At 40.8% G+C, this 25,762-nt stretch overlaps 1 protein-coding gene across 2 annotated transcripts; it reads right to left on the bottom strand.

Moving 5' to 3' along the window:
• Positions 1-8,535: 8,535 nt before the first annotated feature.
• On the bottom strand, positions 8,536-25,623 carry LOC123985639 (A disintegrin and metalloproteinase with thrombospondin motifs 15-like). Of its 2 annotated transcripts, none has more exons than XM_046073356.1 (8): positions 24,393-25,623; positions 22,158-22,290; positions 19,932-20,099; positions 17,126-17,409; positions 16,855-17,032; positions 14,547-14,722; positions 13,218-13,393; positions 8,536-11,825 (listed from the first exon to the last, which is right to left on the bottom strand). In XM_046073356.1, the coding sequence occupies exons 1-8, from the start codon at positions 25,362-25,364 to the stop codon at positions 11,048-11,050; spliced, it is 2,865 nt and encodes a 954-aa protein (XP_045929312.1). In that variant the 5' UTR covers positions 25,365-25,623; the 3' UTR covers positions 8,536-11,047. The 2 variants fall into 2 exon arrangements, with proteins under 2 accessions (XP_045929312.1, XP_045929311.1); XM_046073355.1 differs by having other exon boundaries at positions 17,126-17,433.
• Positions 25,624-25,762: the final 139 nt, after the last annotated feature.

The following is a 25,762-nucleotide window of genomic DNA, read 5'->3' on the forward strand; positions in this document are numbered from 1 at the left end:
GCGACCTTGTGCAAAACCTGTTCCCAAACCCAGAACTAAAACTAGGCTACAGAGCAGTTGGCAGCCTCAGCCTGTAGTTATGGACATGCCAGAGTCACCGGAACCTGATGTTGTTGTCGTTGAGGAAGTCCTTCCTCCCCAGTCTGAGCAAACAGCTAATCTTCCTCAGGTGGCACAAAGCGTTGGTTTATCTGTGACACCCACAGATGAGAGTGATAGTGATGAACCTGACGAACATTATGCAGATATGAGAACTTGTGACACAGAATCAGAATGTGTAAATAGTGATGTGCATCCAGATGTTAGTGACACCGACTTGCCCATAACAAGAAACAGAAACAGGCATGCACTAACATACACAGCTGATGAGGCAGGAAATAAAGCCTCTGCACCTAAACCTCCTATAAGAAAAAGCAGACGGGCAACGGCTGGGTCTCATTCAAACCCATTTCACTTGCCAAAGTCAACCTGTAATGCTGTCTCCGTCAGCACAGACATGGTTTCGCAGGTTTTGACAAGCCTGGGAGCTGCTCTATTTGAGAAGGCGTTGCAGGGAGCATTTGAGTCTGTTCAAGGTCTGTTCCGAGGACGTTGACTATATTGCAGGGGAGTATGTAGCCGGGTGGTAAATCTAGTCATAGGCGATTTTCCCTGGTTTAATATAGTTCTAAAAGTTGTGTAATGTAAATACATGTGTTCTTTGTTTTTGTTTGAGAGTAACATTGTTCAATTTAAAGTAAGTGTGAAGTAGATTGTAAGTGGATTTCCACAGTCGTACTTGTGATGGCAGACTTTGGTTACAAGGTGGCAGCAGTAGTATTGTTGTTGTTCCGCCAAGTGCATCATGGTCTTTCTTCCTGTTAACGTGCGAAGGACGTACAAGGGATTGGTGCGGAGACTTCGTTGTGTAGAATAGTAGGTAAGTGCATGCATATCTTGTAAAATATTCATGTACAAGTGTATAAAATGACATTACTTGTCAATATTTTAACAAGATGGTTTGATTTAGGCACTACTGGAATTGTGTGCTGGGATTTTGGGCGCCAAACGTCGACCATTGTGTACTAAATTTCATGGTACTAAATTCCATACCCTGATATTGTATTTTGTTACTCGAAAACTGTTACAGGTTTTACATTAAGTGTAACTCTGTTTGAAAGTAATTGACGTTGAAAGTGTGTTGAGTTGTGCGACCTCTGGGAAGTTCCACGTGGGTTTGGTGGAACTTGGTGAAGTGTAAGTGTCATTTACATATGCACATTTTATATAATGGTTTTATGGTTGTTAACATGATTTATTTTATGTTTTCTGTCGATAGTCATAGCCCACTGCCGTATCGTATTTTAACTGTATTTCTCTGTTTTTTATTTTATTTTGCCTATTCCTTCTGCTAACATTTTTGGATGTTAGAGACTGTTACAAAATTCAGCATTTGAGCTGCTTACGGGAAAGACTCGCATACCACTCTGTAAATTGACCTGTAACGTTACATATGGTCAGAAATAAACCTGGTGCTACAAGAACCCCTGAAGTAATGTGTCCTGTGTGGCATCCGCCTGTGCTTATAGAACTAAGGTTACCATATTGTAACCTTCGTTATGAGCCTTCTGATGAGGAGAGCCATTTAGTTTCTATTTAAATGACCAAAGTCAGATCTGCTGTACATGTCACCATAACGCAGCTCAATGTGCTCTGGAAGTATCATCTTCTTGTCTGAAGATAAGATAAGATAAGTCTGTGCACTACACAGAATAAACATTACATTACCACATATTACACACCAAAAATAACAAAACATCTATTGTATTGCGGCAGAGAAATCAGAGTTGTATATATTAAAAGCTAGGTAAATAAGTCTAACATTCTACTGAAAATATTCTTAAGTAACAGTACAATTACAGACTTGTTTCATTCGGATGTGCTCCTGACTGCATCCTGTAATAAGACGTTATTAGACCACATACTGCTGAAATCACACATGTGGCTGTGGTATATTGCATTTTCTCATCTCCAGTTGAAGATCATCAATCCTTCACTTTAAAGCAAGATTGGTACGAGGACACGGCACCGCCAATAAATTTTTGTGGATAAAGTCTTCACTGTTAACCCCACATTCACAACCATGATCCTTTAGATTTATCGATTTAAACCACAGCCTCTCTTCCTCTGGAGGAAGGGCCTGCCTGACCTGAGCCAAGATTTAGATATGATGACACAGGCGCCAGTGAAATGAGATAAATTGGTTTGTGTTGACTTTGAAGCCCCAGCTGCAAGCCTTGCTGTATCTTGAAAGGTTCTAATAAACAAAGACATAAATCACAGCAAATATCCAAGCATCAATTCAGGTGGAAAATCAAACCAATAATCTCCTGAAACATACAGCTGTTCTGCCAGAAAAGGACTGAGAGCTAATGGCAGTCATTATTTACATTTGCTTTGGCAAAGATACACGTAAACTTCTCTGTGAATCTATGCATCAAAGGGTGTTATGGGTAACTGTAGGTCGCAGACAAGCACTTAGTCGAAGCATATGTCTTAATGTGCTGCTGCAGTATTTATCTCATCCCTTAAAATGCAACCATAAAATGATCTGTGTGGTTAAGGGAGCGGTATGAGTGAGAATCTGTGAAGACAATAAAACTTTTGTCTTGCTTGTATCCATTATTGTGTTTGTTTATGGATAGTTGTTAACTGTTATTGATGTAACTAAACACCTAGTTAGTGCAGAAGTTATTCTTCTCTTGTTTTTAGCCAGCTAATTGGGCATAATTATCTCTTAACTGTTTATCTCTAATGTGTTGTTCATTCCACAGCTAAATTAACATTTACATTGACATCATTTACTTTACAACACACATCAATAGGTTCCTGGGACTGAACCCGAGACTTAGCAGGTACTGTATAGGACAGTCTCTGTAACTTCACATGTACACATTCCAATGTACTTCGATTTGTCAGAATAAGACATTAGCATGAAAGGGCTGACACCCTAAAAGCACCAAGCATCAAACAATTCCCATTCCCAGCATGGACAAATCTTCCACCTCCTGTAATGGAATAACTTCAAGGCAAGCGGGGTGCTAACAGGAGCTATAGGGGGAAAAAGCACAGAATCATTTGTCACCCTAGGAATCCTCTCAAAGACCTCAGCAGCAACTGTTTGCCTAAAATGGTGTTCGTGGAATGGATGTGGTCAACTTGTGAATCCAAAGACAAGATTATAATTTGCTCATCTCAATTTATGTAACTGCATACTTTTAAGGGGAGAAACTGACCCAAATGGAGAAAAATGTAGGAAAGAAAAAGTAAAGTCAGCTTCTAGGAAAAAGACAGCATCAAGTCAAAGTAGAGTACAAGTAGGCACAATAAGTCTAGGAAATCAGGAACTTATAAAGTTATACAGTTTCTTCTAAAGTAGTACTTCTAAAGTAGTTGGAAAAGACAAGACATTAGTGCTGCAGCCATGCTTGGCCGTAACACCCTCAAAACCCAGAGCATTTTTATTTTGTGAGTTATTCAGAAGCCGACGCCTTATGACATCAGGATAGCTAATCATTGTCCTGAGCAATTGAGAATCCCTAACAGAAAAAATTACACAAAGTAGTGTATCATTTCTTTTATTATATATTGTTCTTCTGTATGAATAGTTTGCTAAACATATTAGCTTGTTCCTGGACCAGACAGTGTGCTGAAAGATGAAACTGCTAACAAGTAATTACCAGAAAACTTATGCATAAAAATCTTGTAGTCTTTGTGTTCTGTTTCTGTCCAGGGGTTCATTTGGGTCCTTGGACCCTTTTGACCAAATTGCTTTGTCCCCTCCATCATATCCAGGTTTGCTAACTCTCACACAATTGGCGTATGAAGCCCACTTTCAGTCTCATTGATGTGTTTAATTACAACAAAGGCCCAAACATTGTTTCCTCTGCGGGATCAAAAAAATGTTTTTCTATCTTGTCAGGGGATTAATACAATGATCATGCCTAACCACATCCTATATACTTTAACATGTTGAAAAGGAACATTTAGCAAACTATCTCTATCTAAAATGTGTTGCATGGAATTTGGGAATGGGAATTTGGGCATGGAAGTGAACTAGCACAGACTGTATTATATCCTGCACTGTATTCTTTAGTGGTAATTATTAATGGTAGTTAATTTCAGCTATTGCTTGAAATCTGTATATTTCCCCTACAAGGAGCCTCTGTTAAACAAGTCTTGATGTATTTCGCCTTGGCTTAGCATATGAACTTCCCAGCCAGTTGTTTACAGCCCTCCACATGCATTTAATTCTGCAACGCTGGTCATTTTGACTTTGCGGTTCAGTCAATTTAAAGAAAGGCCAACTTAAAGCCTCAGCGGTTCCCATGGACTGGGAAACATTAACCCTTCATGCTCATTGGCCACGTGAGTAGGTTCTGAATAGGTGGACAGGCCCCCGTTTGGAGAAGTGTGGGGAAAAGTAAATCAAAATCCGCTCAGCTCTTGGCAGAGGCCAGTGTCAACTGCTGTGTTGTTGTGTAAAGCAGATAATGTGCTTTCCGGACAAGAATTCTCTTCACACCTCTCTCGAGCAGCCACCCACTGTGAGGTAAAACTCCTTAAGATGAACTCCAAGAGGGTGATTTTCTAAATACACTCAACCAAAGCTCACATTCAATAGAGCCCTGATCCATTCAGGATGCTACAGGCAAAGTCCAGGTCAATTAAAGTGGCTAAAGACTTGAGCAGCAATGACACAGGGAGACACTGCACGTCTATGCTTCTTTGCTTTTTTTTTTTTAAAGATGTGTGAGGAGATGGAATGGGTGGAGGAGCTGTGGAACAGAATAGTAATGGCTGATTTAAGTTGATGTAATTTCCAGACACATTCAAATCAAACAGTTTTATTGATGTAGTGTCATACAAGAAGTGATTCCTCATGCACATGTTATCCAGATCACACATTAAGTCTCAGACTCTAATTCTTTTTATTATTAGGAGTACTTCAACCTACTTTGTCACTGTGTGAATCATGGCTCTATGAACACTTTCCACCCTGCCACACCCGTCATTATAAACACGTGTTACTCTGCCAAGCTTTGTCAAAATGCTTGGAACGTCCTTTAAAGTCTATTGCATAGTTTGCAGCAATATAAGTATGTCAGGCTAAATTACAAGCAAAAATTGCCATTTCCATTTAAAAATACCCTCTTCTTTTTGAATATTTAACTCAAGCAATGTCACGGATTGAACTAGGCTGATTGTGCCCCATTGTAAATGGGGTATATAGCAGAACATTAAGGGTTTAGTAGAAGTAGTGGGTGATTCAGTTTCCGACATTGCATGAGTATACCACAAGTGCTGAAATGAACTGATTTAACTGTGGATATGGCTTCTCTGAGTTGGGAATGAGCCTTCAGACAGTTTGAGGACTACCTGTCCTCAGCTACAATTTACTACTCTTCTTTGTTACTTGTGATTCAGGCTGACAAGTGTGTTTTGGATAATTCTCTAGCCTATTGCAGCTTTAAAAGAATGCCTTTGGATGCCTAGTAAATTGTGTTTGTGTTTTTAGCAAACTGCCCTCACAGGCTGCACTGAGACAGACTAAACTTCCTTCGTCAGATATCGTCTATATAAAACTAAACTGACTCAGGCTTTTCAGGTTAGATCTCGTGGAATTCAGAGCATGCATACAGGGCTGGACACCTGGCTGAACATGAAGACCCTCTTTACCAAGCAAACAATTAGTCCAGGCCTCAGTCTCACAATCAGGCAATTATTCAGTCCAAGTCCCTGCATAAATGTTCCTATTAGGTGTGATATTTGATGAGTGAAATGTAAAAATGATAAAATCTAGAAACTCGCTCTTTAAGAGGCTCTCCTAAATTTAAAGGCTCACGGCCCAAGACTATATACTTTTTTCTTTATGTGGCCCCTGGCGTGAAAATTTTGCCTTCCAGGGGGAAATGCCCTTGGACCCTCCAACAGGGGTTTGATTACTGAACTGGCACTGTTTTCATCCCACTTGACTCTGAGGCCTGACCTGTCCACCAGCAAATTAAATCAGCAAAACAGCAAATTACAATGGCCAGTCCACCAATTTTATTAGTCATGGTTAGTACTGTGATTTTGGAGGAGCTTTGTCAAGTCTGAGAAAATGACTCTAATCCTTGACAGGTGCGTCCAATGAGGAATGTTAATGTTGATATCTTGAGTGAAAGAGAGAACTATCAATGATTTATCTTACAGTAAGTCCCACCCCCTTTCTAGCTAGCATCCAGCAGCAAATCTCATGGTTCTTAACCATTAGCAGGCCCCATGGGATGTTAAGGTTTTTAACTGACCTTTTGAATCTAAGGAAACATGTACAAGCTAGTTTTACACCTCTTAACATAATGTGCCAAAAAGAATATATATGATTATGTGGACAGGGCAAAAAAAATCAATGAAATTACATATTAGCCTAATAAATAAAATTTTTACTTCCTTTTTGTCAATGGGCTGTAGCCTCACTTAGAAATGAAGCACACACCTTTTCTCTCTGTTGCTTGGAACAGCCACTATTCTGCTATCAATGTGAAGGCACCGGGTCGGGATGTAGCCCTGTGAGCGCTCCCGAGCCTCTCTCCGACGACAGCGACAGCACCGCGGCTAACAAAATCCAGTCCACTAACACCGCAAAACCAGCAGCTCCCAGCACAACACAGACTCCAACATAAACTACACGTAAGGATACAACGCAACAATAAAGTTTTGTGTGCTGAAGCCCATCAGACCAAACAAGATTCAGATGACGTCGGGTGAAAACGGTCAACATCAGAAAGGTGACTACATCACAGAGAGAGTCATGGTTGCTCACCGGTTAATGCCGAGCAGTTGCTATCATTATTCGGTGCAAAGTTGTATCGCTTTCCACATTTCTTCACTAGCTAACGCAATGCCCATTACTATCCTGTGTACCACCAGTATTATGTCAAAGTGTTGATTTAGTCTGCAAGAAAGGATGTAACAGTACAAAGCAAATGTGGAGCGGTTTGTTATATTAGTCTACAGTGATGCAAGGCAGGGCAGTGAGCTAGTATTACATTAGCTTGGACCTGCCGCTGTTGCTTCAGAACATTCAAATTTAGATTTATTGTCGATTTACACAGCTTCTCCACTTCTCTGTCGCTGTAACTTATGTGACCCTCATACAATACTGCAACAAAACAGCGCAGGACAACAACACAGAGGAAGACCCATCCACTACAGTAACAATACTTATTATCTAACTGTTATAAAGTGTGGCAACATTCTCATTATAATATTCAGTCCAGCTCACTAACCTTTTCATTATCATCCAATGCTCACATTGCTGAGCCTCCTGTGAAAGATACACAAATAGTGATGTTACTGAAAAGCAGACAGCAAACGCCGATGTATCACGTCGGCTAAATGCAGAAAATGTAACGTTATCATGTGAGGAGCATGGATTAGTTCAACCTCAAGCTGATCAAAATATTACTGTAACATTGCAGTGGGAGTTTTCCTGAGTTTCAAGCAGGTTATGTGAAGCTGTTTCCCTGTCTGTCTATAGCCGCTGTCACACTGCCTCTTTTTCCGGGAGTATTGTGCCAATATGCATGTGTCTCGCTGCGCTGTATGAAAGATAAGGAGCAGGTGTTGATCTGCCTCTGAGCCGGGAACGTTAAAGTAACAGAGCCTGAACATGTCTGGAGAAAAGCCACAGCCAGAATGCCGGTGTTTTCGCTTTTATTGCAGGATCTCTCTATTAAAGCAGTTGTGTTTCGGATAATGCTCTCTCATGAGATCAAGCCTACAGTTCAAGCACGAGTACAAGCACACGCCTGGTTGCAATCCTAAAACCGCACCGCTAGTGGTGGTGAAAACTACATATTGCCCCTTTAAGTGTGAAGTTGTCTTTAAGAAATCAAGCATAAACCTATTCAATATTAACCATCCACATATTCTATCGAAAGATATTGATATAAATATGGACCTTTAAACACTCATATGGGTCAAATACTTGGGTTAAGGGTATCCAAGTCTGAGAGAAGTCTGTCCTACAATGCATCAGGCTTCCTGGGCAGGCGCTGGCCAAGCTGGGTGTGTTATTACAGTATGCTGGGACAACGGAGCTTGAATCAGCAGAATACCAAAGGGGATGAATGAATGTGTTTTCATCTGCTGTCATGCTTCAGTTGGAGAAGAGCTGAGGTATCAAGACTGTCTCATCTCATGTGATGCAAGACTGCGTGGCACAGCAGAACTCTGCTGTAACAGATACTGCTAGAGCAAAGGGAGACATTCAAGAGACAACGGACATCCATCCAGTCTGTCATCCAATGATATGGGATAGATTGACAGTAGGGAAGTAATATTTCCCTATTGTTTAACATTACCTATCTGAATAATACCTTACAACCTAAAGCTTCAGATCATCAATCATGATTCAGCATATGATTACATTCTTATTTATATACTTTATTTTATACAGCTAGATGAATGTATACATAGTATACAATACAAAATACAACTGATAAAAAATAACATTATCTGCACATGATGTGAAAGAAAATACAACTGTACATTACCATCTTTTAGATGGTGTAATTGGTCCCTCTGAACCAAAACACTGGAAATGAAGAGTGAAAGGAAATTTGTGTTGAAGGACATGTTGTGTCAGTTTAATTCCACCTTCAAATACAAGTATCTATTATTCTGTGTTTTCCACATTCCAGATGTTATGTTATAATGAATGTTGAAATTGTTGGAACATTGTAAACATGTAAAATGGTGAGTCCAGACAGACGCCCTTGCACTTCAAATCTTAGGGTGTGACACCAAAAATGGACTTTAGTTAAATAATTTTAAGACTTCTAATCCATTTTCTATTCAACTACACATATTTCCAGCTGTGCTGGACATGCAGTAACAGTTGGCCGATGAAATGAAAACAATCCCTTCAAAACAACAAGATGGAATCCCATGATGGAAAATAGACAAAAAGATGTTTGGTGATGATCATGTTTTAGGGTGCATTTTCCCTTTAATTTCACCATGGATGTGATTCGTAGAGATGGTATGCTTTTTTCTACTTCTGTATACAGCAGGCTTTACTCAACAGTTCACTGGAGAGAATAAGTGTAGCACCAGAGCAAATGATCAAACCATGTACTTGTTGATGCTTGGGTATAACGACATGATGGCATCTCGAGCTTGGCAAAAAACACAACCTTTGCAGCTTGTCTTCTCATTAAGGGCTAGGGGTGTTGAAGCTGACATGCAGCAGAAGGAAAGAAGCATGTGAAGGTTAAGGAAATGATATTAGCCAAAACACATTTCACCCAGAGCAACATAGCAAACACTAACTTTGCAGAATATTTAGGTGATACTCCAACCTAAGTAAAATTTGAGTAATAAAAATCTTTTGAGCACAAAACACTCATACCTTGTATTTATGTAGCTTTGAGGAAGGTAACAGCATGACCTGAAAGCAGTGTATTAATTTAGCAATATTATTGCCTAGATTACTGTAATGCCTTGTTTGCCAAATTTTACAAAATTCAGCAGCCAGACCGAAGTGCAAAGTGTTTTTCATATGTCACCCTAATCTTGCTTTTATTACACTGACTGCCAAAATCTTAGATTTTGAAGTAGCCTATTGTTTATTACATATGAGGCCTTGTATGGTCTGGAGTGTGAGTATACAATGTAAACACATTTCATAGCTAATTTCTGTATTTAGGAATGTTTTATGCAGCACAAGATGTATGTTCATGTTGGTAAGTTAGAAAAGTAGGAGACTTCAGCAGGAAAGCTAATGTGGTTGTTGACATGCTGGCGTTACTAGTTTATGCAGGATTTGACTGGCTTAAAAAATATCAATTTCTCCCTTTTGATTTCAGATTTCACAAGGACACACAGGGCAAGTGATTTAGAGAACAGAAAAGGATGCTGTAGCAGACAAAAAAAATGATGTTTAATTTCAGTTGGACTTGATGACAGAAATGTATGGCGAGAGCAAGCCACACTTCTGTCATTTTCAAGCAGAGAGGGGTCTCTCGCAGTACTAAGGCGTTTTTGAAGGTTATAACTCTTTGGCAACATAGAACAAACAGCTGAGCATTGGTCAGTTTGGATTACACAGAACTGACACAGATTCATTATGATTGCACCATACAAACAGCCTACATTCACCGTATAGAATATGCTATAAGTAAAAAATATTTTGGGATTTTTGGTCACTAGTGAAATTCAGAAATTCTTTGACATTGATCAAATTCATGAAGATTGTTATTGTTGACTGTTTTACATTTTGGAAGGATATAAAGCTTGTAAAGCTATTAGTTGATGATCTGACTCTGGCTAGCAGTGCGGTTGCCTACTGATTTAGATTTTAGAGCCAATAGGTGTAAAAATAAAAAGATGAAATCAAAAGATGTAGAAACTGCATGGAACAATCAGGTCTTGGATGTTGAATGAATGATACAGTACTGTATTTCACATTTTAATTAATTCTTCAGTGAAATAAGAAAAATGATAAATCACAGGTGAGATATCTGCCTTTGATAACTGCACAGTGTGAGTGTTGAGGTTGTACCTCACAATGTTTGTTTGTCCTGGACTTTTATTTCTCTCTGCTTTTGCAATCTTATCTCACACATCTATACCAAGAAATTATGTTTGTGTACAGATCTGAGTGACCGCTGTCTCTGCATATTTCTCTGTTACTCTCTGTATGTACTCAGCCATTGTGTCATCTTTCCTGGTAGAGGTAGACAAACCACAAGTCAAACCTGCCTCAGATGGTTTGACAGTTTACAAGGAGACAGCTTTCCTTCTTGTCTCTTATCTAAACAGATTTTTTTTTTTTTAAAGATGGAGGGAGACTCTCTCCGTCTCTGATGCCTTTCCTCGGTGTAGAGACGCCCCTTCAGACACAGTGAGGCTGTATTTCCACCCAACACAGCCAAGATCATCATCTTCCTCTTTGGTTGCTTAGGTTCATGTCAAATCATTATGTTGACTGACAAAAATAAGTCCTTGGGCTGAGTCTGTTCTAACATGGCTTCAGGCTGCAGAGGTCCAGTTCCTGAGGCTTTCTCCTTCCAGAGCAGTGATCTCTGGGTAGATTCAGACCATCCTCAGTCATGCAGCGTACTGGCCGCCTTTTAAAACCCCTTCCACAGGACTTGGAGCAGTGAGACCAGGCCCCTACGTCCCACATGGGACATGGATCCCCACATGCTCTCACTGATACAGGCCTGTCAGCACTGTCACAGTCCACTGCAGGACGCCCTTCCATGCTCTGGCACTGCACCAGCCTCTTCTGCAGACCATTCCCACAAGTCACCGTGCACGAATCCCAACTTCCTGTCACCCAGTGACTGACCGGCCTCTTACCCATCATCCGCTTCTTAGCTTCTACCCTATTACTGTCTGTCAAGACGCTATTCTGTGCAGCATGGCTTCTCTCCTCTTTCCGCAGAGTCTTCTCCTCCTTGCTCTCTTTGGCGATGTAGAAGGAGTACCGCACCCTTGGAGGAGTCATCTTCCCGACAGACAGCACCTCCACAGTCAGAGGCTCCTGCAGGGGTCTTGTGGCCTGAAGAATCTCTACAGATGAGGAGGTGCCGCTGTAGCGCAGTAAGCTGCCCTTCACCAGCAGGTCGCGCTCCACTGCTGACACCACGTAGTTTCCGTTCAGCAGGTACTTGCCGTGCCGATTCTTCACCGCCAAATAGTTTTCATCACCGACCATTCCTCGGTAGCCGCGCTGACGGATGTCAATATTGGCAGCTCCAACAGGCAGCATTACCACAAAGTTGTAGCCATGACTGAAAAGAAAGTGGAGATGTAAAGTATTATGATGTGGAACAACCAATGGTTATTCCAAAAGCTTTCAGGACCATGGATATAACTGCAACTTGAAAAACTTCAAGGGGATACATGTAGCATTTTTATTAATCATCAGCTGAGAACGTGAGGTACACGTCTGTGCTTGTAGTAGAAATATTGGTCCAAGAAATGGTTAGCCTAGATTAGCACAGATACTGGAAGCAGTGGGAAACAGTTAGCCTCAAAAGAACAATAAAATTTAAAAAAAAATAATCCCACCAAGTACTCTTTAATTGTCTTATTTACATGTTTTATCTTTTATCTTGCTAAGCTACCAATATATTTTAGTGACACCAATGCGCAAATTAGCTTGTTCAACCACAATGCTTTGTATTTGTGCATGTGTTAAATACAGAGGATAAATTGTGCTTGATGGCCTCTTTAATTTTGCTGGGCTAGCTGTTTCTTTTTTGAGCAAAGCTAGGCTAGCTGTGGCAGTGTTTGAAACAGAAGGCATTTGCCTCGCTGTCTTGTTACCGTAATAGACAGGTGCCTCAGAAGGCGTAACTTATGACAAGAGAAGGCATCTCTCTCTCTCTCTTACTGACGTGTGATGCCAGCACGCCATCTCTCTCTTCTGGCTAGCCTTATTATGAGCTAACTAGCTATTAAAAAGACAAATGGCTAGTAGTGCCTTAGAAATCATACTTGGTTGGTCACAGTCACGGGCTAATATGATAGTTCAGTGTTTAGTTTTCGCTAACTTTTCAAAAATCTAAGCGAGAAAACTACTTAAAACATTTAAATATGTATATTTGTATACGAATTTGGCTAGTATGTCCACCATTTTGACCATTTTTCGTAAGCTGCCGCTGCCGCTCTGGTTCATGGGTAAAAGGCAGCTTTGATGCTGCCTTCAAAACTGGCCGTTAAGGGGGCAGTTTGAAGGCATCTTATGAGACAGGAAGAGATCGTTTGAGCGTTTAGAACAGCACTTGATGCCTCGCTGTCCTGTTAGACACCTTCTGAGACAGCAGTTTAGCCCGTTTCAAACACAGCCTGTGTCTTGCTTTATTTATAGTGCCATGTTAAGAGGCTATGCTGTACCTATGGTGACTATGTCTTCAGGCTCTCCAGCAGCTACAGATTCCATGTTGGGAGAACTGTGATTTATCAGCATGGGCTGCCTGTGTTTATGATATCATTTGGGACTGTGAGCGTAACGAGACAACATGCAGTTCAGTTAGCTCCTCCTTTTCAGTAACACACATCTAGCAAAGACATCTCCACTTGCAAACTTTCTGCTGCCCGTAATCTAAAGTTGACCTTGACCTGTCCTGACCTGTTTAGATATAGCAGAGTGGTACAGTATGTGCTGACATACTACTTACATAGGTTTGGTGAACATTCCTGAGACCTTCTTGCAGCCCTGGTTCTCCCCGCCACACACACCGCACTTGTCAAACTTCCTGTTAGAGTCCAGCTTGCCATCGCAGCCTGCCTTGATGCATTTTCCTTGAACACACACAGCTGAGGTGTCAGGAGAGCAGGGCGTCCCGTCCACAACCTGCAGAGTGTGATAAATCACATCAGGAACAACAGAGAAAAAAAGAGGAAGACCAAAAGTGTTTCCACATTTATGGCCTTCGAGTTGAAGTAGAGTAATCATATGCACATCACGCAGGTGCAAGGCTATCAGAAAACAGTGTCAACATTTCGATCGCATTTAGATCTTCGTCAAGTAGGATTGAAACTATGTAATTTTTTTTTTACTTTTGTGGCATAGACTAAGTGTGCAGCCATTACCTTTTTTCATTGACACATGCTGTATATGTTCTACATCTACTTCATTCTTCGGATTAAACAAACATAATAAACCAAAGAGCTACATAAAGAGAAAGTCAAAAGTAGCACCAGAGGGAGTGTACAGTGTCCTTTAGTGTAAGCAAGATGTTGGCTTGTATTGCTGCTTGTTTCCTTGCTAGTTGCATAAGTAGTTGCTGACAAGTGACAGCTGTGAAGTAACACTGTCCCTGCATGTTTCCCTTTCTCACCACTCCATCCATCCTGCAGCTGCAGCCACTCTCTCTGCTGCCACTAACACATCACCTTTCATTGCTCTGCTGTTGATGGAACTAGCCGTTACTTCTTGCATTGTGGATGAGGACCAAATCCTAATGGGCAGTTACACGCCAAACCTGAAACCCTTTGTGAACAGAGAGCTGCTCAGTATTTCTACCTAAATGTTTCAACTACTCCTCCCACAAGATGTTCAGATAGCATTAGCAAGTACAATTGTTGATACCCATTTGGCTCAGAATATTAGCAGAATTCTCTGATGTCATGTCTTAGATTTTTTAACAGATCTAAGTGTGTTTTTTATTCATAGCAGCATAATGAAACCTGACAGCACTGCTCTACATACTGTTCACAGGCTGCAACCACATTTGTACTACAGCTAGCAATTATCAGGCTCAAATCAACCTCCTGATGGCTGGATAATTATGTTTTACTGGTAATGTGAAAGCAGTCAATATGTCATTTGCCTCAAACTTTTCAGAACTCATTGGAGTTTCTCTTATTAACACAGTGTACCCAGAGGGTTATTCTTGAATTAAGTAAATTTTTTCAGTAATAGGAAAAAGTGAGTGGTGATTAAAACAGATCACATTCACATGGTGTGTTAGGGTGAGTGGTAACATAGCAAATCAGCTACATACTTTTGGAGCGAGGACATAGAAGTAACCAGTCCCGTTGGCACGGCAGATGAGCTTGCATTTGTCCTTGGGAGAGATGCCCGAATATTTGGGAACCCAAACCACAGAGGAACCCAGTCTGTTGGTGTTCAGGTTTAAGCCATTGAACCCCTCACACTGCTCCTCACGGAAGCTCTTACCTGCAGATTTAAAAACAACCTCAGATTAGATTGACCATTTAAAAAAAAACATTAAAGAGCAGGACAGAGCTGCTAACAGGTAACTCCAGCTCCCACATGGTGGGGATACTACACAGTGGATGTTGCTAGTCATGAAATTATTTTTCTTAACCCTTTCATGCATGGTATTCACATTTGTGGACATTTATTTTAACGCAATTTGGGTTAAAATAATCATCGTTATGTTCTCCAAGCCACTTGAGGACAGTGTCAGTTGATTGATAGCAACATTTTAACAGTGGTTACTGTCTTGTATTCCAAATATCCATTGCTTGATTAAAAAAAAAAAAGCTTTCATTCAAGGAGGACAATCGAGGTTGTGTTTTATAATATAAATTCAAAGGAAAATGTACACCAAAAACTGTCCACGTATGTGGACGTCATGCAACAGTGGAGTCAGATTGCATAAAGACTGATTTCTGTAAACTGCTAGAACATCTATTCTTTTTTTCAAAGATGTGAGGAATTTTATGATATTATAATAAAACAGACATTAAACAAATATATGAAGAACATAAATGCTCTGAATTTGTGTAGCGTCTTTCTAGTCTTTTCAACCACTCAAAGCGCTTTTAAACTACATCTTCATTCACCATTCACACACATTCATACATTGAGCCTAAGTGCTCAAACAGAAGCTAACATTCACACACTTTCATACACTGGTGGAACACACCAGGGGCAATTCAGGGTTCAGTATCTTGCCCAAGGACACTTCAACATGCAGCCTGGAGGAGCTGGGGATTGAACCGCCAACCTTCTGATTAACTTCCTGAGTCGCCCAAAATCTATTGTCTTGTGCAGAGTTTAGTCGTGATTCCTCGCGGATCTATTTCAAGTAGCTGGCTATTTAAAAATTATAAAATATTCTTTGTGTGGTACATCAACGGTCATAAATGATCTGAAAGTCCCGCGAGGTACGGACAACTCGGCACAACACCAGTGAAGCTGGGGCTCCCTCTTCAGCAAGTGTTCGCTACACACGCGCGCGCTATGCCTATACATGCGCACTGACGACCCACGGTTAGGGTTACAATTTTGGATTTATTTACGCATTTTAAAAACATTTATTTAAAGTTTTATTCTTTTTACATGTTTATTTACAGGATTAAATGTTGAAATTTATATTGTAGTATGCTGTATATTAACTTATTGGAAGAAAACTGGTAGTTCTACGTAAAATCAGACGTTGAGCACCCCCATATCGCCAAAATGGCGTGATCCTTGTTTCGCTGCAAAACTTCAACTGTGAGATTGTGTTGAATCAGGCTCCGCCCATCGAAGCGCCGAATCTTTGACTATTGGGGGTCAGCCCTAACTAGAACTATGTTATCTGTTACATTTTGGATGTCGATATGTTGTGATTCAACATGAAGTTAGATAAGAATAAAAAAATAATGAGTTGTTACTTTATAAGCAGTGTACATGTACAAGCAGTTTTCCATTATTTACCCATTGCTACTGGGTTTCCACATACATATAAAATCTCCACAGTCTTTTTCATCTTTTTGTTCCTATAATATGTGTTTTATTGTTTGTCTCCAATAATTGAGCTTAAATACACGACATAAAAAACATAATATCCCATATTGTATATGCCTTTGTTGCATGGTGCATGGGCAAAATAAAAAAATGGAAATGGATATCAATTTTAGCACAATTTTGAGTAATAAAAACAATCTTTAAAAAATCTAGATAACGCTTTTAATAATTCATGCATAACCTGAAGCCCATATATTTAGCTTAGCCTTGGAAGTAACGCACGGTTAGGATACTACTGTAGGTGGGAAGCTAGTTAGCTGGACCTACTAACAATTGCAGCTTTCATCAGGGCAGATAAACACACTAAATAATCCATTCCTCACAATTTTGCTCAAAAGATTTTGGCTTTGAAAAGGCTCAAAAAACCCACCTTCCAAATTCTATAAACATCAAATTCATACTACAACCCAACACACTCTGCATTGGGAGAAAGCCAAAGCATGACAATCAAGGTATAATTGGACAATCACTGTTTGGGGGAAAGGTTTAAGTGAAACGTCGGTTATAGCCCTTAACGTGTGTTCTTGTGTGAATGTACTCAAACAGCGTACCTGTTTCAGGACAAGGGTTGAGGTTACAGGAGCGATATTTGATGCGAAGACCGTAGCAGTATTTGCCTCCATTCTCAGGAACGGGGTTATCACACTCTCTCTTGGCCAGATGAACTCCTCCACCACAACTTCTGGAACAATCTCCAAATGCACCCCACTTCCCCCACCGGCCATCCACCTGGGACAAAAGAAAAAAGGTCCAATAGTACATCAATCTGTTATAAAAGGACCAAGCAGGGCAGGACAGTGCTTTCTTTCCTCACTCTCTCACCTTGATGTGCATGGTGCTGTTCTTATCAGTGCAGGCTCCTTGGTAGCACACCTTGCCATTGCCACAGCTGGTGCCATCCGCCCAGGGGAAGTGTCGGGTTTGGCAGACTAGCTGACCACGGGCCTTCCCGGTGCACCATAGCTTGGAGCAGGGCTGCATGTATGGGCAGGGCTTGGAGCCGGAGCCGAAGGCTAGCTCACACTGGCGGTGCAGGCTGTAGCTGGAACCAGGCAGGTTGTCTGAGAGAGACAGCTGCCTTTGAGGCTGGTCCAGCAGACAGTCTCCTACAGAAACAAAAACCAACAACACTGCAAACAATCAGACTGCAGCTGCATTTGTTCATATTGATATTAAAATCAAGTGTGGAAGTGTTTATCTGAAGCCACCATGACTAGAGTTTTCTGCGGCTGCTGCTGATCAGAACTTTTAAACGGAACTTAAAGCTGCTCTTATTAATATTTTTGAAAAAGTATAATTACAATATGAAAGGGTTTTCTTCACAAACCCACACACAATTGTCACCAACTCTTGTTTCCCTCAGCTCTATGAAGTGATTCAGCATCTTTTAACTCAATGTTTCATTTTCATGACCCTTCCCTCAGGAGTTGGTGGGGACCAAAAAATATGTTAACAAAAGTAAAAGTGAATACTGGACTGTTGTTTCTCAGGTGGACAGAAACACGACTCCAAATTAATGCCACTGTTGCCTTGTGTCTGCTGGATGTGTAACACATTGGCCATATCAACTTAAAAAGGTGGCGATATGTCAGTGTTTTGTTTACAGCTTGATGCACTGCCCCTATGTGGCCAAAAAAATTACTAAGCAATTGAAGCTTGATAAATTTTTGATAAATTGACTGATCTGGTGAAAATAACACTTTATTATGACACATTTGTGGCTAATCATATAGTATTCTTTAAACTTGCATACACTCCTAGAAAAGTCACAATTTACATAACATACTAATTGTGATTCATCAGTCAATACATACATACATATGATCACCTAAAGCGGTGAACTCTGGTGGTGAAATGAACTCTCATTTCAAATGTGCCTGATAATTAATTTTGAGCTTTAAAACTGTTTACCATTTAAGGTAATGACAACAGGTTGTACAAAGTTCAGAAAATATTGAGGCAGGAAATAAATTTTAAAACAAATTATTGCACAGTATGATCCAAGACAGATATGATTTTGACATATAAATAATGAATGAATGAGCTTAAAATTGTTACTGTTTGTCAAATAACTTTTGTCCGTCTGTACAAAAGCAGACACAGCTCTATATGAGACAGTGCAGGCGCCGGATAATGTTTATATTAAGCAAATGACTCATGTAGAAAAGACAGTAGTGTTTTGGAGTGTTAAACTTAGCAAATGCTCATTTGCTTGTTACATTAAGTGGGCTGGTTGGGAGGAGGTAATAAATTGGAGTGTTTAATTTTTTTCCACAGAATCTACTTACAGTCACTTATTGGAGTTTACACAGACAGAAAAAGACTTGGCATGAAGGAGCTACTGAGGAGAAAAAGGCAAATGATATATTAATGCACTTATGAATGTTGTGTTGAATGTGGATACCGCAAATTAATACTGTATATCATCATAAGAATATGAAGTTATATCTCAAAGAAAAATACTTTCTCCAGTATACTTTTCAGTTTCTTCCATGTGTAATGTTTATTGCATTCCAGCTTCATGTGTAATTCTGCCATAAAGTGTTTCACATTTCTATGTTTCTAAGTACATTGCAGTCTATTGAGGCTAGTGAGAATCTGAAATCTGCCAGTTTTATAATGGACTTCTCCCTTTCTGACTCAAATAACTGATATTTACTGTTTTAGATAAAAAAAAAAAAAATTCTGCTCTCATCCCCATTTTTACAAGCCTGGGCATATGTGACCACATCAAAATACAACAGAATGGACCCAGATATTACACCAACATTACACAACAGCATCCTTTTATGGGCTCTGCCTAGCAGACAACATAAGCCACTCTGTTGTTTTGTCATTCTTAAGTACTTCCCAAAGACTCTTGAGTCGCTGGGTGCTGCATCATTTTGAGTTTATTGTTATAGCAGGATTTCTAGCCAAGGATCCAAAATACTGATCCCATGTAAGGTAATTTAGCATTACTTTTAATGTGCTTTGGGATTGATTATTCTGTCATTTCACCATGAACTTGTGTCTGAGAGAAACCCTAACCATTTTTTCTTTTTTGGCCCCTTGGAGGAAGAACTTCTCAATCAGCTAATAATCACATGGTAGACACATTGTAGCCTAAATGTGGCTAACACTGCCTTTTTCACATGCAAGAGACTCAAAGTTACATTACAAAAAATCTTGCTTTTTAGCTACTAAATGCTCTATTATGTCTGCCAGTTGGTCTCTGATTTTGTCTGTCTCCTGTTTGGTGCTGGGCATGTAGGGTACAGTGGGTTTATTGGAGCTTTTTCAGCTGCCCACTGTGACCAGAAACGAGGTTGATGCGAACACAGAGACTGAACCGAAACATTAAAATTGTGGTCCAGAAAACCAAAACCATGAGCTGACACTAAAACACTGAGGGGAAACTGTAGAGTCAGAGTAAAATATAAAATAAAATAAATTTATTATTTTGACATGTGTGAATGTGTGATCACTTCCAAGTTCAAACTGAAATGAAATTTAACTGTGACAAAATAGAGCCAAGGTCTGTTTTTTTGTGCATACAATTAGATTACAACCAGCTGAGAGCATGAAGCCTGGACAGAATTAGTGGTCCATCTGAGACCAGAGACATATACAGGAAGTGTTTACTAACCATGACCTCTATCCAGAAACTCAGTAATGATGGCTGCGCTGCACACAGACCAGGGCCTGCTCCTGTCGATCTGAATCAGTGTGGGAGACATCATGTGATTGTCTTTTAGTTTCCCAAATACCTCCTCACATGCCTTCACATTGTCGTGGGGCATGTTGAAGACGTGACCTGGGGGAAGAGGGTGGGGTGGAAAGAGAAATAGACAGCCAAGTCAAGTAGTTCTCTTTTCTGTTGTCCTATGATTTAAAACACAATAAGCAGTTAGTTAGAGTTACATGGTAGATGGCAGAGAAATATGAAAATATGACTACAGAGAGAAACTTTTTACCAGACATCACAAAACACATGTATGTATGAGACAAAGCAAATTCAACTTGGACTGATTTGAAGCTAATGTCATAGCAGACAGGAATGCAGTTATGCATGGGAATTTTCATCGTGGCATTCGTCCGTGCCTCTCAGGGGACATTAGTTCCCAAGGAAATCATTTCATTACCTAAATATGAACTTATAGTATTTTTCAAAAGAAAAAAGTACTGTGTTTCAGTGCATTTAAATGTGAGACTGGGCCATTTTGAGGGGGAAATGTGTAATTACTTAACACACATTATATGAGGATGGTGTAAACCAATACCTCTCCTGGGGCCTCAGGGGTTATTGTGCACCTGGTCTCTGAGTCTTGCTTCTTTTAAAGTCTTTTCAATCACTGATCATTAAAATGTGAAGAAAAAAAACTTTCACATGGATTATTAATAGGATTTGCCTTAACTAGACAAATTTAGTAGTGTGTCAAACAGTATAATATATATAATAACACCCATTAAATTGCATTAAAATGCAGACAAGGAAGGATTACCAGTATTTAGCTCACAGACTAAAACAGGTCATTTAGAGCCACAATAAGGACATTGTTGGGGGTAAAACTACATCCATAAAATCACAGATATTGGAGAAACAGAGAAACAATGCATTGTTATAGACTCACCCTATTAGTCTAAACTACACTGGCCACCTACAGGAGGTGATAAAATCAAAACTTCTACAATCAGTGTACTTTCAGAATTCAGACATTCTGGTGTATAAAAAAACCTGAGGTCTAACTGGGAAACAACAGCTTACACTCAGCATGAAAAAGCAACATAATGTCAATCAGTATTTGGTCATTTTGGTTATTGGCTTTCTCTCCAAGAGTAAAATGAAAGAATTGCTATCACTCACATGTGGGTTAAGTAAGAAGCTGGAGGCAGGTTGTGGTTAGCCTAGCTTAGCACAAAGACTGAAACAGATGTTAACAGGAGTTTGGACAGCTGGTGCCTACCAACACCGCTAAAGTTCACAATGTGTCTGTGTATGTGTTGTTTTTAACAAGTTCATTAAAGAATTGTAAAATGACAATTTAGATGAGCTTTTTGTTGGAGTTATTTCGTGACAGTTTATCCATCTAACCAGGTCTTCAGTGTAGCATCTGCCTCTGCAGCTACAGCATAGGTGTACGTTCGGTGAGCATCATTTTGGTTTTACAGCCACACTGCCTACCTCTGCTGTGTTGGACTTGTTTCCCACAATGTTCTATTCCAATGCCATTTCCAAGCCAATTGCCGCAGTCCATGGTTCAACATGGCAGATCATCAACATGAGTGTATGTTCAAATACAACACGTTGTCTCAGTGGATTGGACATTTGGACTAAAATACAAAGGCTTTCCTGGAAAGCAGTGAGTTAGGGCTCTCTCGGAATAAATTTGAACAAGCAGGTATTATTGTAATGTTACATCATGAAATCATTCAGAGTGACTTAAGTTCTGTATTTCTATACTGTTATCTCTCATTTGCCATTTACAGCTGCCAGTGTGCAAAGTTACGTTCTGCAGCTGTAATGTCGAACATGCATATCGCTCGTGAATGAAATTAAATATCTGGAAGGATTGAAACCCAGTAGTACTCTGGGACCTGGACTGAGAACCACAGCCATATAGATCATCATGAAATTTGCAAAGTCCTCCTGCAAGGCCAGTTTCCACACTCATTAAACGTCTGTCAAACCTGATTGCAGACTTCCTTTGATGTTTTAAGGTAAGGTCATCCTGTATGCAACTCTTGCCCTGAGCATATCTCACTCTAAGACCTATGTGCATTAGCATAAATATAAAATGCATAATGTTAGTGTTCAGTCCCTGCAGATGAACATGTTGCTCACATTTTACAAATAATGCGACAACTTTCATACCAAGTTCGTGGGCAGTTGTGAAAGCTGAGGGCAAGCCATCATCTTCAATGACAGAGCAGCTCCTCTTCGGGTCACACATGGTCCCAACGTCAGCCATCCCCAGTGTATCACAGGTTGTGGCCCCGCAAAGATCCTGATGACACAGACAAGTGTTAATTGCGAAAAGCCTTTCTCTTTATTGTTATTATAGGAAACTTGGAAAATCAGATAGGACTCTGCCATGTTTCGAACATGTTTTGTGTGGCTGTGCCGAAAGCTCCAGAATGAACAGAACACGAAGAGCACTAATGCAAAGCACATGGGACTCGGTTTGCTTATTGCTACTCTGTTCTTAAAATATATTGTAGCAGAGGGTCAGGGGAGATAGGCCCACCACAGATTTCCTCTTGGTGTTTAGTTAAAGAGGTATGAAGAAAGGACTAGATGAGTCCCACATGCAGCCCACACCCCAGGCTGAAGTAAAACCATGTCAACTCCACAACAGTCATGTTAACCATGAACTCTCTCCCTATCACCTCTTTTCTCTGCGTTGTACCTCAGTTTCTGCTAGTTGGCTACATCTAACTGTGCACCACCGACTTTCCCTAAAATAAACATCTGTGCCAGTTTTTGTGTCATGGCCCTGAGATTGTATGTTTAGCCATGCTAGCAGCCGATGGCAACGTTGTTTGGTCAGTCCACCACTTTGGTCCAGACTGAAATATCTCAACAACCATTTGATAGATTGCCCTGAAACTGTATATACATTCACGGTACTGTTAGATGGATTGACATTCATGTTTTAACTTTGGTGATCCCTTAATGTTTAATGTAACGCCATCATCAGGTCAAATTTCAGTTTGTCCAATACTTTGGTTTACAACCAAATACTTGGAAAATTAACGCCATTCAAGTTAGCATGCTGGTGTTAGCATTTCGCTAAGTACATGCACAGCCTCACAAGCTGCTAGCTTGGATGTACTGTAGACTCTTTGTCTTGTTATTTCAAATTACAGGAAACGTTTTGAGCCTTTTCCACTGGAACAGTTTATTATTATTGGAAATAGCCGTGACTCATTGGTCATCAGGAAGATAGTTGCCTTGTTTTGCTGTGTCTAAAAATTGTTTTGTCTCAGTTTTAATATTTCTGATCAGGATATAATGTGAAATTCAATTCAGTTAATTAAAAAATGACTTTCCTGTTCTTTTATAGTGTTCAGAGTAAATTTGAACACATAGCGGACGATGAACTTGTTAACCCAGTGTTGCAGCCCAGAGATGCCAAAAGCACCCTCTGCCAGCCATGTGTATTCCACACCACTTGCTCTCCATAACCTATTACAAGATTTTTTCCATCGCTGCAGCTGAACTCATTGTGCCCTACAAGGACAACAATACCAGACTTGGACTTTCCTACATATAATTGCCCTCAGTGTAAATCCGGGATCTTTCCCGGCGTGGGATGATTCTTCACTCATTTTGACCTTGAGTGTTTTTGTATGTTGCTATGCAGTGAAGGAGAGAGGCTGTGTATCAGATGGCCATCCAGAGCCAAACTGGACCTAATGGAAAGCAGGCACCAATGGCCAGGCATCAGAGAGGGACAGACAGAGAGAAGTCAGACTGTGGAGAAAGATTTACTAGTCAGTGGTCACATGTCTGGTGGCCACATGGGATTATGTGGGACATCTGTGACCAGGCTGAATGTTTTATAGTGTATAGATAGTGTCAGTTTGAATGAATGAAGAAGTACTTTGGATTCTGGTTAAAAAAATTCTCATTATTATAAAAGTTCCTTATATAGGCAGATAGTGACCCAGTTCTGATTCCATAGAAGCAGACAGAGGTGAGGTCTTTCATGGAAAGAACTGGCTCAGCTGCTCTTAGTGACTCATGAACTAAATGAAGGGGACTTGCGAAGCAAGGAACATGGCTCTGTATGAAGTGACAGTTAATATTTCTTGTTGGAAAGTCAATCAACTACAAAGACATGCAAAACTACCACAGTAGAGTCTGAGAGTCTGAGAGTTCTGGTTAACTTGCAACATATTGAAATAGTAGTTGTTTTGTGTCTCTTTCAGTCTGGGTGTCTTTCTCCTATATAGAAGGGTTGAGGGGCCTTTTACATGTTTGTGCCCAGGGGCCCATTGACTCCTAATGCATCCATGCTAGTTGTGCATGAGTGCAGTATTTTTATTCTATTCTTTGCACCACCAATGTGATGCATTACACACAGCTCACTCCTCCCCTGCTTACCTGTTTGGTGAACAGTATGGCAGTGTCCCAATAATCTGGGTGCTTGTCGCTGTGTTTATTCAACTTCTTTTGCCAGGAGCAGAAGTTGCGCAGAGTCAGGGCTGCATTACTGGAAACCTTAGGTCCCTTGTCAGCTTCATTTATCACCATGAAGCCCACCACCAATATGTTTATGGAGTTGAGAATGCTTGGGTGCTTGTAAAGCCTGGCTGCTACTGACATCAGGGTCAGGAGGTAATGCTTCAGGTCATCCCCGTGAAATTTAGCCATAGATTCATCTGCCACCACCAGCACCTCCACAAACCTGGGGATGGAGGCAAACCGCTTTGACCTCCCCAAGGTTTTCAACACAGTTTCAGTTAAGCCATCAATCTCCAGTTCGCTCATGTGCTTGTACTTCTCCAGGGAAATGTTGAAGCTGGTGTCATGTGTAACTCCGCACCTGCTGGTGAAGTTACCGCCTGAGTGCGCAGCGCGTCTCCGGCGGCGAATGACATGGGTCCTGTCGAAAGAGGCTCCGTATCCAGACGCTGCAGATGCGTCTTCTGTCCTGGTCTGGCTAATGAAATACTCCATGCCGTTAGAGGAGAACCCCCCATGGAGACCTTTACACAGGCTGAGCGCGGCGAAGGAGTCCGGGTCTGCGTTGACATCACCGGAGTAGAAGCATTCCCTGAGGTCAGCGGTTGCAGAGGCGTTGGATGCTGAGGAGCCGCTCTTAGCCGGCAAGCTGCCCGTTGCAAGGAAACTAGAATCCGGCGTAAGGTGGAGGTAAAATTCCTGTTTGAATGCACTTAGTCTAAAAACAATCTGTCTTTCATTCATCTGCTCCGCGCGCCGGTGCAAAGGTTTTTCATGCTTTTGATGATCCACACGAACAGGTATGCAGAAATCTACCTCCATGCAATATGTTAGTTTCAAATAAAGTAGGAATTTTGTAAAAATAATCAAAGAACTAATGAGTATAGCCATCTCTGCTCCTGCTCAGGAAAGTCCACTCTGTAATTCGGCTGCGGTGCGTTTGGATGCAGTCAAGAAGTTGTGCGCAATGGCACGGAGCGCCGCTTGTGCGTCCTTAGAAAACTAAGCACCCACACTGCTTTCCAGCTTCCTACACATCTTGCATCGTTTCCACTCTGGCCACCAACTTGTCTGAGCTGTTGAGCTTTAAAGCCGCGCATAAACACCGATGGTCACTGTCAACTGAAATCTGGGTATGTGCGCAAGAGCGAGCTCATTGGTCATGCGTCTCGGTTTGTGCTGCAGACCGCAGCCACTTGTAACTCTCCAAATATTATTGTTGCTGTACAGCATGTGTGACAGGAGCTTGAGCATCATCCCCCTCCCACCGCCTAAACTCGCTGCGGACA

Source organism: Micropterus dolomieu, linkage group LG17 (assembly GCF_021292245.1).
Source record: "Micropterus dolomieu isolate WLL.071019.BEF.003 ecotype Adirondacks linkage group LG17, ASM2129224v1, whole genome shotgun sequence".
Taxonomy (NCBI): Eukaryota; Metazoa; Chordata; class Actinopteri; order Centrarchiformes; family Centrarchidae; genus Micropterus; species Micropterus dolomieu.